This window comes from Neltuma alba, unplaced genomic scaffold, assembly GCF_004799145.2.
Source record: "Neltuma alba isolate B1F8T4 unplaced genomic scaffold, ASM479914v2 tig00012328_pilon, whole genome shotgun sequence".
Taxonomy (NCBI): Eukaryota; Viridiplantae; Streptophyta; class Magnoliopsida; order Fabales; family Fabaceae; genus Neltuma; species Neltuma alba.
Window position 1 is genome coordinate 15,491 of NW_021636837.1, and position 13,337 is coordinate 28,827.

General features: G+C 36.4%; 3 protein-coding genes and 2 non-coding genes across 5 annotated transcripts; 2 read left to right on the forward strand and 3 right to left on the reverse strand.

Annotated features, from left to right (window-relative positions):
- Window positions 1–561: 561 nt before the first annotated feature.
- On the reverse strand, window positions 562–906 carry LOC114726049 (uncharacterized). The gene has a single exon (XM_028912621.1). It carries the CDS (start codon window positions 904–906, stop codon window positions 562–564), a length of 345 nt encoding a protein of 114 aa, XP_028768454.1.
- Window positions 907–1,004: 98 nt separating this feature from the next.
- LOC114726050 (uncharacterized) lies at window positions 1,005–2,947 on the reverse strand. The gene is made up of 2 exons (XM_028912622.1): window positions 2,586–2,947; window positions 1,005–2,490 (listed from the first exon to the last, which is right to left on the reverse strand). The coding sequence occupies exons 1-2, from the start codon at window positions 2,945–2,947 to the stop codon at window positions 1,005–1,007; spliced, it is 1,848 nt and encodes a 615-aa protein (XP_028768455.1).
- Window positions 2,948–4,597: 1,650 nt separating this feature from the next.
- On the reverse strand, window positions 4,598–7,873 carry LOC114726046 (L-ascorbate oxidase homolog). The gene is made up of 9 exons (XM_028912617.1): window positions 7,577–7,873; window positions 7,344–7,453; window positions 6,515–6,785; window positions 6,248–6,344; window positions 5,804–6,149; window positions 5,323–5,688; window positions 5,142–5,220; window positions 4,748–5,037; window positions 4,598–4,721 (listed from the first exon to the last, which is right to left on the reverse strand). Exons 1-8 carry the CDS (start codon window positions 7,718–7,720, stop codon window positions 4,834–4,836), a joined length of 1,617 nt encoding a protein of 538 aa, XP_028768450.1. The 5' UTR covers window positions 7,721–7,873; the 3' UTR covers window positions 4,598–4,721; window positions 4,748–4,833.
- Window positions 7,874–9,521: 1,648 nt separating this feature from the next.
- On the forward strand, window positions 9,522–9,593 carry TRNAW-CCA (transfer RNA tryptophan (anticodon CCA)). Its single transcript has one exon. It is a non-coding gene; the product is annotated as a tRNA-Trp (tRNA).
- Window positions 9,594–11,324: 1,731 nt separating this feature from the next.
- On the forward strand, window positions 11,325–11,396 carry TRNAK-UUU (transfer RNA lysine (anticodon UUU)). The gene has a single exon. It is a non-coding gene; the product is annotated as a tRNA-Lys (tRNA).
- The last annotated feature ends 1,941 nt before the right edge of the window (window positions 11,397–13,337 follow it).

Sequence of the window (13,337 nt, forward strand, 5' to 3'; positions counted from 1 at the left end):
ATATTCAAATCACTGCACCTCAAGTACATCACGATAAACATGAACCGTTTACTTTCATAGTAGCTACACTAACTACACGTGCAATGGGATTTACCATTCACGCAACAGTATTTACCAAAAACCAGTAGCAATATGACAGCAGATGCATTGCATATATTCAAATGACTGCACCTCAAGTACAGCACGGTAAACATTGAACCATAACTTTCATACTAACTACACTACACGTGCAATGGGATTTACCATTCACGCAACACTATTTATCAAAAAACAGTAGCAATATGACAGCTGATACAGTATTTATGACATGATTGAACCATTAACTTTCATACTAACTACACGTGCAATGGGATTTACCATTCACCCAACAGTATTTACCAAAAACCAGCAGCAATATGACAGCAGATGCATTACATATATTCAAATGTCTGCACCTCAAGTACAGCACGGTAAACATTGAACCATAACTTTCATACTAACTACACTACACGTGCAATGGGATTTACCATTCACGCAACACTATTTACACCAAAAAATCACCATATCTATTGACATCTAAGTTCAACTTGGGTTTGGATTCTTGCACGTTCTTCTTGTGTGCCCAACTTGTTTGCATGTGCTACAATGGTAGATCTTCCTATTCTGGAACTGTGACTCTCGTCTTTTTACTTTAGGCCTTCCTGGCGGTCGATTAGTCAAAGGCGGTGCCAAGAACACTTGACTTCCTATATTTTCCACCCAGTAATTGTTAGGATTTGGCATGTCTACTGTCGCCACTGGAATCATACTCCTGCCATAAATCTTTTGCTGTGATGTAATCTTGTAGCATTCATCAACAAAATCATAGACATTGCAATTCACAGCCTTAATCGCTGCACAGGCATGGGGACATGGAATGCCTGACATTTGCCAAGCTGCACAGGTGCATTCGCCTAGACCAAGATCAACATGTACAGCTCCTTTTGCTGTATGGACACACACCCTACCTCCTCCATAAGGTACACTCAGCATGCATGCTGATCTAGCAACATTGTCCACCAATTTGCATCTATGTTTGGGCCTACACCATTTTTCCAATTACTCATTGCTATGCTTGCTGCATACATCTTCTTTGCCACTTTCTCACGATGCTCATGTATAAGTTGGGCAACATTATATCGTCTCTCTTTCAACATCCAAGCATTGAATGACTCAGCAAGGTTTGTTGTGATGTTATCCCACCGTTTAAATGGGAATTTACTTAAGGCCCACCTTTCAACATCACCATGATTAAGAAGCCACTCAAATAATTGTGGATTGAACTTTCTCATGTTATCCATTGCACCATCAAACTCGGTGTCAAGCCTTGCATATGCAATGGCATCCAGGTATTGCAGTCCCTCCTCCCTTGCTTTCCCACTAGTCTTCCTCTTTCCTCTATTTAATTTAATCATTTGTGCACTGAAGTTTTCCTTAACATGTCTGTAACAGTATGCATGCCTCTCACCACCAAATATTGCTTGCACGGCGCCTATTATTGCATTGTGTCGATCTGACACAATTGTCAATTCCATCGAGCCAACTATCTCCTTAATCATATATAAGAACCATGTCCAATCCTCAAGTGTCTCTCCCTTTACAACAGCAATCGCAAAAGGTAACAATTCGTTGTCAGCATCATAAGCAGACGCCGACAGTAACGTCCCCTTATACGGTCCACTTAAATGACATCCATCAATGTACAGTACATGTCTAGCACCAGCTATAAAGCCTTCTATACAACACCCATATGCTATGAATGCACGCTCAAATGTGTTATTAGTATTAGCCACCCATTTGGCCACGGTTTTGTTATCTGTTTCCTTCAACCGTTCACATATCCACGGAATAAGCATATAAGACTGGTCAGGCCTGCCATGTATGTCCTCTAAAGCTTTTTGCTTTGCCCTGTATGCTTGTTTATATGTCAACTTCATACCATAATCTCTTTCTAAAGTCTTCCTTATATCATTTGGACGCCTGTCTATGTGATCATTTACCTCATCTCTGATGATTGATGCTGTCAAGCTAGCTGAACCACAATGTTCCACACAAAGATTGTCTTGTGCATTATGGACATGCTCATTTATGAATGTTGCCACACGTAAAAAGGGAGTACTCTTTCTCCCCACTCTTGCACTTATCCTCCACGGACAACCTTCAACACTACATTTCACATACATTTTTCCCCTACAATTTTTCACATACTTGTACTCAAACTTGTTTGCAATACTGAACTTATGTACTTTCTTCTTGAAATCTTCTGCATTTGCAAAAGTTTGGTTCCGTCCTAACAACAATTCCTTCCATTTCAAAGAATTCATCTCCGGCAAAGGTGTAGGTGCACTCACTACTCCGTATGGTAGGCTTACATTAGGTCTTTCACTGCCTCCAGAACTTGTACTTTCCAAAGCATTTCCCTCCAACGTAGGCTCATCACTCTGTTCTGACAGTCCTTCCATTCTTGAGATCCTGCATTTATAATTACCACTGTTGTTAAGAGATTTACTACAACATTACAACAATTATCAACTTTCATAACCACCAAAAAAAAATTTCTCACTTACATTTCTGGATAACCCATTCCTTCCTCCACATTGTCATTACCTTTATGTGCTATATAAATATGTGCATTACGGTCATTATATTCAAATAGATTATCAACTTCACCATCATCTATAAGATCTACCAATACCCTCTCGTCAAAACTCAAAGTGTATTTAATATCACAGCCATGACAATCCATGCTGAACCATTCGCCTATCATTGCCCTCAAATCTTCAAGTTTTGTACCCTCATTTATTACTCTTACTCTGACAGTCCCACCACAGTATTTAACTTCGCCATTGTCCTTTTCCACAAACTTCCCATCTACGTGAAAATAACAAGCAAGTCTTTTTGAAGATGTTGATACAATGTTACAAGACATCACCACTTGCTAACCTGCAGCAAACAACATTAAATATAAAAAAATTAACTTCTCCGCCAATTAGTTTCCATCAACGTACGTGACACCCAAAACACACACAAAGAGAGAAACTTTTCTTCTATTCGCAACTTTATTATAGGGTTTCACAACTCCATTATTGATTTTAACAACGTTCACCACTTCAACGCAAACTTCACGCCTACGTAATTGCTTGCCACCTTTCTTGATTTCCGCTACGTCATTCGAAATAGTCAATATAAAGTATAAAACCTCATCTCCAGCACACCCGTCCCCACCATTGCGCCATAAAGCAGACACAAAAAGGAACTACCCAAACCCCACCATCAGTTAATGCGACATGTTTACTCTCTCTCTTGCTACAAAACCTCTCGCCCATAACCAAAATCTATTAAATCAGCAATCCCAAAAAAATTATGATGCGGAGGAGTAAGATTATACCATTTCCAAAGACTACCGACTTAAACTCACCTCTTTTCAGCTCTGATGTGTTCTTCCAGCGTTTCTCTTTCCTTCTTTATTAAATCAGCTCAACCGGTGCTCTGCTCCATCTTTATTTTCATTTCAGTTTCACTTCATTTTACCTCACTGATAAGGGCATTTCAGTCTTTTCGCCGAAAATATGAATTCCAAATTGATACCCAGTGCCCTATTTGTCATTTTGCTTATTCAGGTCCCTTATTTGTCCTTTTGGAATTGAAGTGGTATTTTATTGTCATTTTCCCAAAATTAAACCTGCAATTTTTTTTTTTAGAAAAAAAGAGATACACATAGAGAGGCCAAGAGCCCACATCAACCCTGTCCAGTACCCGTGCCACAGGTCCATATCTCTCAATTCACCCTTCTAGGCCCAATGTTGAAAATGTAAAATAAATTATATAAATATCACTTATTGTGATCCTGTCGGTCTAATTATGAAGGTATTTGGATAAGAAACCAAACCATAGTTTTAGAAGTAATTTTACGGTATACAAAATAAATTTGTAGAGAAATTTATCTTAATTTGTAGAAAAGTGCTTTTAAAAAGAACTTATAGGAGAATCCAAACACTCCCTATATTATATTTCGTTAATTACTTCATTAATATATCAATACATGAAGATGAAACAAATGAACACTATTGTTGGCCCCAAAAAACAAACACTGTTTCTTAGTACTTTTTATTTTTCCATGTTCACTAATTAATTTATTTTTTGAAAATTACATAATCATAAAAATCTTCTACATCCCTTCGAGGAAGTCAACGGCTCAAGACTAGTTTATTTCAAAATATAAACTCTATTTTTCACCTTGGACCTTAAATAAAGGAGAAATTAATTTAGTTTTAATAACTGTAATGCTCTTGATTCTTTTTTAAGGGTCAATACATATATTTCATCGATAATATTTATAACAGTGTACATTGAATTTTTCTATTTTTATATTTCTTTTCAAATTTAATTTTTTTATTGTTAAAAAATAGACACTTTAGTACAAAATACAAATGAAAGGAGAATTATTCTAAATAAAAAAAACATTTTAATTGAAAGTTTTGACTTTAAAGTATGAAAAGATACAATTCGTTTTTCCGAGTAGATAAGGCATATTTCTTTCACTGGCACGCATATAATAACAAAACTAAAAATATATCGATTTAATTTTGGCCCATAAAATGCTGGCCATGAATAGTAATACTAGATTTGCAAGCCACCGAGCCAGCCCGGTGCACTTTTCTAACAAGACTGCCATAAACTTTATAAATTAAATTAACTCTTCTTTTACCAAAAAAAAAAAAACTCTTCTGTATGTGTTTTCCCCCTCTAATGTTTCTCTTAGTCAAGCTCTCATGACTATCAAATACACCAAAAAGAATAAAGGGATGATGCAAATTAAGGGTGATGTCCAACAGCTTTGCCGCAAAGGAGAGCATTGCTGGGAATATCATACTCATTAGCAAGACTTTTCTGTGCATCCCACACCCTCAGATAGAACTGTTGCCCAAGATACTGCCTTTCCCATATTGCTGACCTCATATTCCACATTCCTTGGTTGTCCAGCGACACCAATATTGTTGTCCACGAGTTCGGATATACCTACATTCATTTGAACGATCACTTCCTTAATCACCATCGTCAAGAGGATTCAAAATTCAGTTTCTCTTAAGAATCATAATCAGTTCAGAACTTTGTTCATTTACCTGAGCAGTGTGTCTGGTAAGGGCATCCACTAGATTATAGGTGCTTTTCTTGTCTGGCGTCCATTGGCCTGAACCGTATCTGTATTTAATGTTGCAATGAGCCTCATTAGAATTCCTTGAAGCTCACTGAAAAGTGAAAATAGGTACTCAAGACAGGAGATTGAAGAGAAAGAACACATACCCAATTACCCAAAAATCGTAACCATCAAGATGCCAAGACTGTAATGTGTTCTCGTTGTTCTGGAAAACAATCTCGAGAAAATCATGGAGAGAAGATTGGAGGACAGAGGTAGCTATGGAAGCTGGACCATTGGATGGAGTGACTTGCATTTTATCCACGCTGAAGATTCCCGGGATGTTGAAGTGATCAGCAAGCTTGAGAGGGGTATCAGGGTTAACATAAGAGACCTTGTTAACAGCATAACGTAGTTTTCCGTTTATCAAAGGAGCTGAATTGGCCAACACAATCGTCTTTGTCGGAGTGATCTTCCCATAATGGAATGATCCTTGTGGATTAGGCCTAGCAGCATTTGCTGTCAGATTCCATCTGCAAGAAGGAACGATTAATTTCAGACCATGTATATGTTTCTGTTACGAGGGCCAAAGCATGAAAATATCAGTTCACAAGTTGCATATTTTTTATTAGCTAATTGATAACTAACCTGTAGGTTCTAGCTTGCTGCATAGACCAATGGTATTCAGAAGGGGGAGGGGCAGGCAAGGGTCCGGAAACTGGGGAGTGAGAGTTACTGTAGTGTAAAACCGCAGTTGATGTGAGAACTTGCTTTGTAAACCTTGTTGAGGCAACAATGTAGTAATCTTTTGGAGGCTGATTTAAGGTTACTAATACAGAGACTGATTGGCCAACATGAATGTCAAGAGAGTCATATAGGTTCTGGACAACATGCGATCCTTCAACCTCAACAAGTTTCAAGGCATGGCCCTGAATTCTGAAGTTAATTGAGGTCGATAAGCCCACGTTTGAGACCCTGAACATATAGGTCTTCCCTGAAAGCAAGGACGGCTACTGTCAGTGAAAAAATATTTAAGTTTGATTATCATTTTTAGACAAAGCCCGATTGTCTCCTCTCAAAACACTAACCGACCTTGGTCCCCAGAGAAGGTTGTATGAGTCTGGCCATTTATGAGGAGGCCATCAGGAGAGGCAAGAGGTTTTCCCGAATCCAACGTTCCCCTTAATGTCTACTAACATCAAGACAAGAAGTTCAAGGGATTGTGAGCAAGATGTGAGGTCATCATATTGAGAAATGCATTATCAGTTTATTAGTAAGACATTAGAATCTAGTCTGTTCCAAAACTGTTTTTCAGGTGATTCCGCAACAATGAAAAGGCAAAAATGTCATCTTGCTTACCTTGTGACTGGTCTTGTACCAATCTCCAACGAGTAAAGTAAAATCTCCATCAGGGTTAGGATAGGGAATAGGGATGACGGATCTGTGATAGACATTGAGTCCACCAAACCCTCCAGCCGCTTTGTGCAGTTGAGTTGATGGGAAGTAGGAGTAGGTTCCTATCTGATCCTTGGTCTGAAACTTGTACGTGTAATTTGAGTTTGGAGGAATTGGGCAATTGGTTCCCAATACACCATCTTGCCATGAATTTTTCCTTTGCTTAATGCCATTCCTGTTTCACAACAATAATCTTAATCCTTATTCTCCAATATCTTGTCAGACTCATGGCCAGATAACACGAATAAGAAATTATAATGCAGATCTCTAAGAATAACAGCATTAGCCAACTACTTCAGCCGTAACTCAAAATTTTCAGGATCAAACTGTATTGGGGAAAAAAATTCATCCACCAAGATGCAACCAAACGGTGGCAACTATAATTTGAGGCTCATTTCCACGAATTTCAGGAGATCTAGTAAATATGAAGAGTGATGAAAATACGGCGTCAAAGATTCAAGTCTAAACAACTATTGCATTAAAAAAGCTGTATATGACAACAATGCCAGCTTCTGTTCGATCATTTCTTTTCCATATTGTTAAATTTTGACGCGATTCATTCAGAGACTTGAGAAAACATAGATTCCTTAGGGCCCAAGTAGTGATCAAATCAAAGGGATGTAGCAAGAACATATGATACAGACGTGTCAACAAAAAGGCGGGAACTTCTACTTCTTTAAACCCATTGCAATAAACAATGCAGATGTAAACAGAGAAAAAGAAACTAACTCACCAAGTGAGCAGAAATGGCTCGTCCAGCTTGTTGATAAGGTTGAGAACGACATTGTCATTAGTTACCAAGTCAAGTCTAGGACCAGGAAATTGTCCGTTGATAAGAATAACCTTCAAAAAATCAAACGTCAAAACGTAAGAAATCCAAATATTCCCTCATATAGCCATACACACACACACAAGTATCAAATATATAGATCTTAGATCTCTTATCCAATAATGCAGATAACTCACCTGCTGAGGAGCACCCAGAGGAGAAAGAGTCCCATAAGTCACAGTCCATGTGTAGAACTTATATGCATCTTCTGCTTTCACCAAAGATACACCCAGAAACGCCAAAACAAAACAGAACAGATGTAACAAACTAGTGCTTCCCATTGGGATCTAAACAACAAAAATATCAGAATCAGTGATGAGCACACTGATACGTTGCTAGAACTAGATAGATCGGGGTTGCTGTCCAGTTTCCAAAGAAGGAAACGAAATGAAACGGACCAGATCTGGGTTTTGCGGAAACTGTCACCCACTACAATAGCGGTGAAATCCACTTGAGCAGTTAGGTTTGGAAAATTCATTATATAAAAAATTGAGGGCGGGAAAAGAGACAGGGCCCAAGTCGGTGCGTGACAATTCATGATTTGAGGGCAAAGAACAAAAATGAATTTTTTATTTGCTGCTTTAAGAAGGCAAACTGTCCAATAGATGATATTCGGTGCTGTAAACGCGTTTTCCTGCATTGGAATTCGGTTGGTACCTCCGCTCTTCAATTGGAACCTTCCCCCCAACAGCTACAGAAAGCTTTTAATTTTGAATTACTCTGAATCCTTAATTTTCGCCATTGATATCCTTTTATGGTTTTTTTTATTTACATATCGAGTTCTGCTTAGCTTGAAATGATCATTTGCTTAACCCAGTCTTCACACTGATGAGAATTTAGCATTATGTGAGGGTGTGGTATGTAGGTCAGTTAAAATACACACACATAAGTGCATAAGCAGTATACGTAAAGGTAAATACAATAAAGTATTTAATTAACCTGGCAATCATACCGCATTAGAGGCAGAGGGAGATGAGTATGTAGTGGTGACGGACTGACAGGTTTGCCGACAAGGTTCTTTATATTGGACTTGCTACTATATTTAATAATATTAATGTTTGAATCTGTGAGCCTCATAAAGTATACAATATAGCGCCACTCAAATTTTGTGTTTATAATAAATGGTTTCCTTATCTAAACAGAGCATGTGCCACAATCTTTGAGAGGGAGATCTGTTTTAAAGGTCTTTGGGATTTACAAAGATCAGGATCATCACTATCCATAGGTCCCAAGGAAATGGCAATCCATGCTGCTTGATTTTCATTCAGAACGCTGTGCCACACAGGGATGTACTCGTGTGGCGGAAGCTTTTTAGAAACCAAGCAACATAATTCTCAACAAGAGGCAATTATGATTGATCACGTGAGAGACAGAGTCCACCCCAGAAGGAGTTCATTGCTTAAATTGCATCAGAGAATAAAGGAAACCCATTTGGAGAAGAAGAAGAATACCACAGAGACCGCAGTTTGTGAGACTTTGATGATGAATGAGCGCGGATTACGTTGAACTTTGTCGCCTCAATCAACTGCATCCAGAGCATGCCTAGCTGCAAGATTTGACCTCAGACTTACCCTTCTTTTTCTTTTTGTCTGGTTAAAGATTGCTAAAGACAAGGTTGGGATCGCCAAACAGCTGCACACCATATCCATCAAAATGCGCGCAACCCATATGTTCCTCCAAATCAAACTTAACTGCTGGCCATCCAATCCAACATATTTACAAACCAAGTAATTAGTTTTATAAGAGAGTCTTGTTCATACAAATAGTTTACATGACTAGAATACGAATAATTTTGATGTGGTACAATTTAACTGCAGCAGGAATAATTTGATTATACACCTGATGGCTCTTGGTGGCTTTTTAAAGCTTCCTATTCCAAAAGACGACAATTTTTTTTTGTTTTTGAGGGGATCAAAGGGAGGGAAGTCAAAGGGGATAATTAAAAGGGGAACAGAGCAATTGTTTTTCCTTTTCGTCCATTCGTCTGCATGTGCAGCCACTTGTCCTGAATCATCGTTCATTGAGTGTGGGGGATTTTTGGCTTCATAAGTCTTATTACTATGGACGACTTCCAACAACGGTGGATCCGTGGCGCAATGGTAGCGCGTCTGACTCCAGATCAGAAGGTTGCGTGTTCGATTCACGTCGGGTTCAATCCCCGCTTTTTTGTTTCCTGGTGCTACCTCATCTGGCACTAAACTCTTTTCTTTTTTTTCCCCGACTACTGACAAATCAAAGGTTGAAGTATTTGACCTCCTTGTAAACCTTTTCAGTCTTTTTGTTTTTAATAATACCTCGGTTCTTAATACAAGATTCCGTTTAATTTTTATTTTAGTCTTAAATATAAAACTCCCATTCACTTTGTTTCTTATATTTATACAATTTTTTTTCTTCTAAAATAGTCCTTCTAACAATAATAATTCTAGTTAATACATTTGATTAGTAAAGATATTTTAAGAAAAATAACACCTATTTAGGACAAATAACTAATTTAACTTACTTCTTTAATCTCCCCAAATTAGTGAACTGGCTCTTATAATTAGGAGCGGAGGTAGTAACTCACAAGTTACTTTAAATTTAGGATTACTTTAGGTCAAAAGCATTAAAGTTAATGCTTTTCAGATTCAAACTTGTAACATTTTCAATCTTTTGCTGCTGAAGAAAATGTATCTTTAAGAGATGATATGGTTACAATAATGTATGATTTCATAAAACCGAATTAGTTGTGATAATGAGCGGGTTATTGACAACTACTGATCTGCATACTGTAACACATGAAAGCAAACATAACTGTTTGGAAAAATTGATTATGACAATATCCTTTTTCTTCCATTATGAATTTGATTTCTTTTTAGTAATGCTAAATAAGGTGTTGTAAATTAAACTCATCCTTGACAAGAAATAAAAAAGCAAAGGAAAAGAAAATTGAATCAGTGATTAAACAGGAGGAGCTGCCACTTCAATTCAATGAATGGATATTGAGTGTAGTAGTCATAATGACATATTAATATATTTAATTACACATCAGATATTTATTACAAATATCAAATTCAAATAAAGAAATAATAAAAATAATTATAAATAAAATAAATAAATATAATAAGTAAAATGTGATCTTAAAAATTCATAAATATTTTACATTAGTGCCCCTGCTTATAAGATAAAAATAAAATAGTTATAAGATGTTACATGTGTATAAGGTATACATCTTGCTATCCATGCAAAGCCGCAAAACGATTCACTGATGTCACCAGTTTTGAATCCATCAACCACACCGTTTCTTGATTTTCTCATAATTTCATGCCAAGCCATTATAAAAAGTCTATGAGTTAATGTGTAAATTTGTATTAGAAGTTTTCATTTAGGAGCATTAGGTATTTAGAAATTTTTTTGAAGCAAATTTTCCTTGCAAGTTTAAAAATATAGTAATATTGTCTCTCACCATTAAAAATATTAACGGTCAGTATTACTATTTTAACGATTAATACTAGTTTCTTAATGACATGGAACAACATTGCTACGATTTTAAATTTTTGTGACAAATTGGTCCTTTAAAAAACTTTTAAAGAATGTGAATGAAAACTTTCAGGATAAATTTGCATCTTAACTTTAAGTTATTAGTTTTCATTCAAATTAGTCCGATCCAAATTTACATACTATTATGTTAATTAAAATAGCAACGTCATAAAAGGAAACATATTTTATTTTATTGATGTATTTATCATGTCTTTATTCTAATTATTAAATCATCTTTAATTTTCTAAAATTATGTTTAAATGGTTAACAATGTGACTTGAACGTCAAAAAGCAAAAGAAGTGAGTGGAAGAAATTGTGATGGTCAGATGAGTTAACATTATGTTTTGTATTGACGTAATAATCAACCGGCCGTCTTAGCTCAGAGGTAGAGCGCGTGGCTTTTAACCACGTGGTCGTGGGTTCGATCCCCACAGACGGCGAGAAGATGTTTGTTGCTTTTTTATACGTGCCAACTCCATCAGTGGACACGTGGGTGAATGGCCATCATTAGATGTGTCTCACATTTTGATTATTCAGAATGTGAAAGTTCAATACTGGGATTGAATCGTAACCGTTCAGAACGAGAAAGTTGATGGATCTTGAATGAAGTTATCCTTATGAGCGTGATTTTTCCCCTTTAGTTTAGAGCGAGGTGACAATATTTTAGGACTTAAAGATTATGAGCTAAATTAAATTTCATATGCTTATTAATAACTTATTCAACATTAATTAACAAAATAACTAATATAGGTTATTGATGTCGAAAAGAGCTCTGCAAACCTGAAAGAGGATCATTATATCGAGAATCTTAATATATATGAAAATTTTCATAATAAATAAGATAGGAAAACCGATCTGCCCAATTTCCTGCTTAATTACTAAAAAACATAGTCAAAGGTGACAATAGTTTCTCATTACGGCATGTCTAATTTTCTTAATTAGGAAGGTGTAAGAGCATTAAATTCATTTTGGATGACACCAAAGGGCTTTAATTTGACATAGATTAGTGTAGTTTAACCTTCACTACCAGAAAAAAGGCTTTTAACGGCGGTTAAAAGTGGCTTTTAAAGGCGGTTTTGAAGGCGTAGTTGTTAAAGGCGACGTTGAAAGGCAAGGAAAACACGGCGGTTTTTAACCGCCGTGGAAAGTTGACTTTCCACGGCGGTCCTATAGTTAACCGCCGTGGAAAAGGGTTTTAACGGCGGTTATATGTATAACCGCCGTTAAATTTTTTTTTTTTTTAAATTCTGCGAAATTTTCGTGTTTACCACCCTGCAGTTTACAGCTCCAAACAAATGTAGGCAGTGCAGATCACGCAGAACAAGATCAATTAGCTAGTTAATATACAGCAATGAAATTTTTTTTTACACAATTCGAAAATAGGGAAACCAGCCAACATAATAGAACTAAGTGGTAACCAAGGAACACGTATTGGCTAGCTAGGTCCAACAATTCTGAAATAGAAGTAACTACTTCTTTGTACAATGGAAATCATGAACAATATAAGAGGGAACCGAGAGAAAGCATCTAACAATGAATTTTTTGACAAATAACCTATCTATTTGAAAGCTAAATTTCAATTTTTTCTACCAATGTTGTTGACAAAGTGTCCCTCATCAAGTTGATGTCATCCATGAGATATGGCGCAGTATTTTGAAATATCTGTTAATCAAAAATAACATAGTAAACTTAGTCAAAAATGTGAAATAAATTGAAGAACGTCATGCAACGTAACTCATCTTTACCTCGTTAATTTCTCAGTCGTTCCTGTCTCAATTATGTCATTCATGTAGCGGATGACATAATATCCACACTCAACATGTCCTTGTTGACAACGGTACTTAAAAAATAAGATATAAAATTGAATATTAGACATTATTGATTATAAACATTAACTTTAATTCATCAAAAAATGTTTAAAAGTTAGTTCAAAACAACATATACCTGTGGAAGAATCCATGTTGGTGCTTGTCTATTTTGTTTAATCGCCACGACATTAAAACTATGAAAAGCCCTATCAACATTATAAGAGAAAATGATATTAGAGCATGCTTGTATAAACTTCACAAGTAATAAATATATAAATAAAAACTAACGTGTCGATGACATCTTTGGTTTCTTCGGATGGACTTCCACAGAGTGAATCGAACCAGTAAACTTTGTTGTCAAAAGGGGCACAAACAATTAGAGTCCAATGATAACTGCAAAAGGCAAACCATGTTAATTATAACCCGACACATACAACTTGTATATCTCAAATACAATAATACACTTACCCTTCCACGTAAGGTGCAAAATATATTTGCTTTTTGGTCTGACTCATTGCGGTCATAATGTAGATTGACCTTGCTTCCACAGTATTAAATTCTTTCTGCACCCTT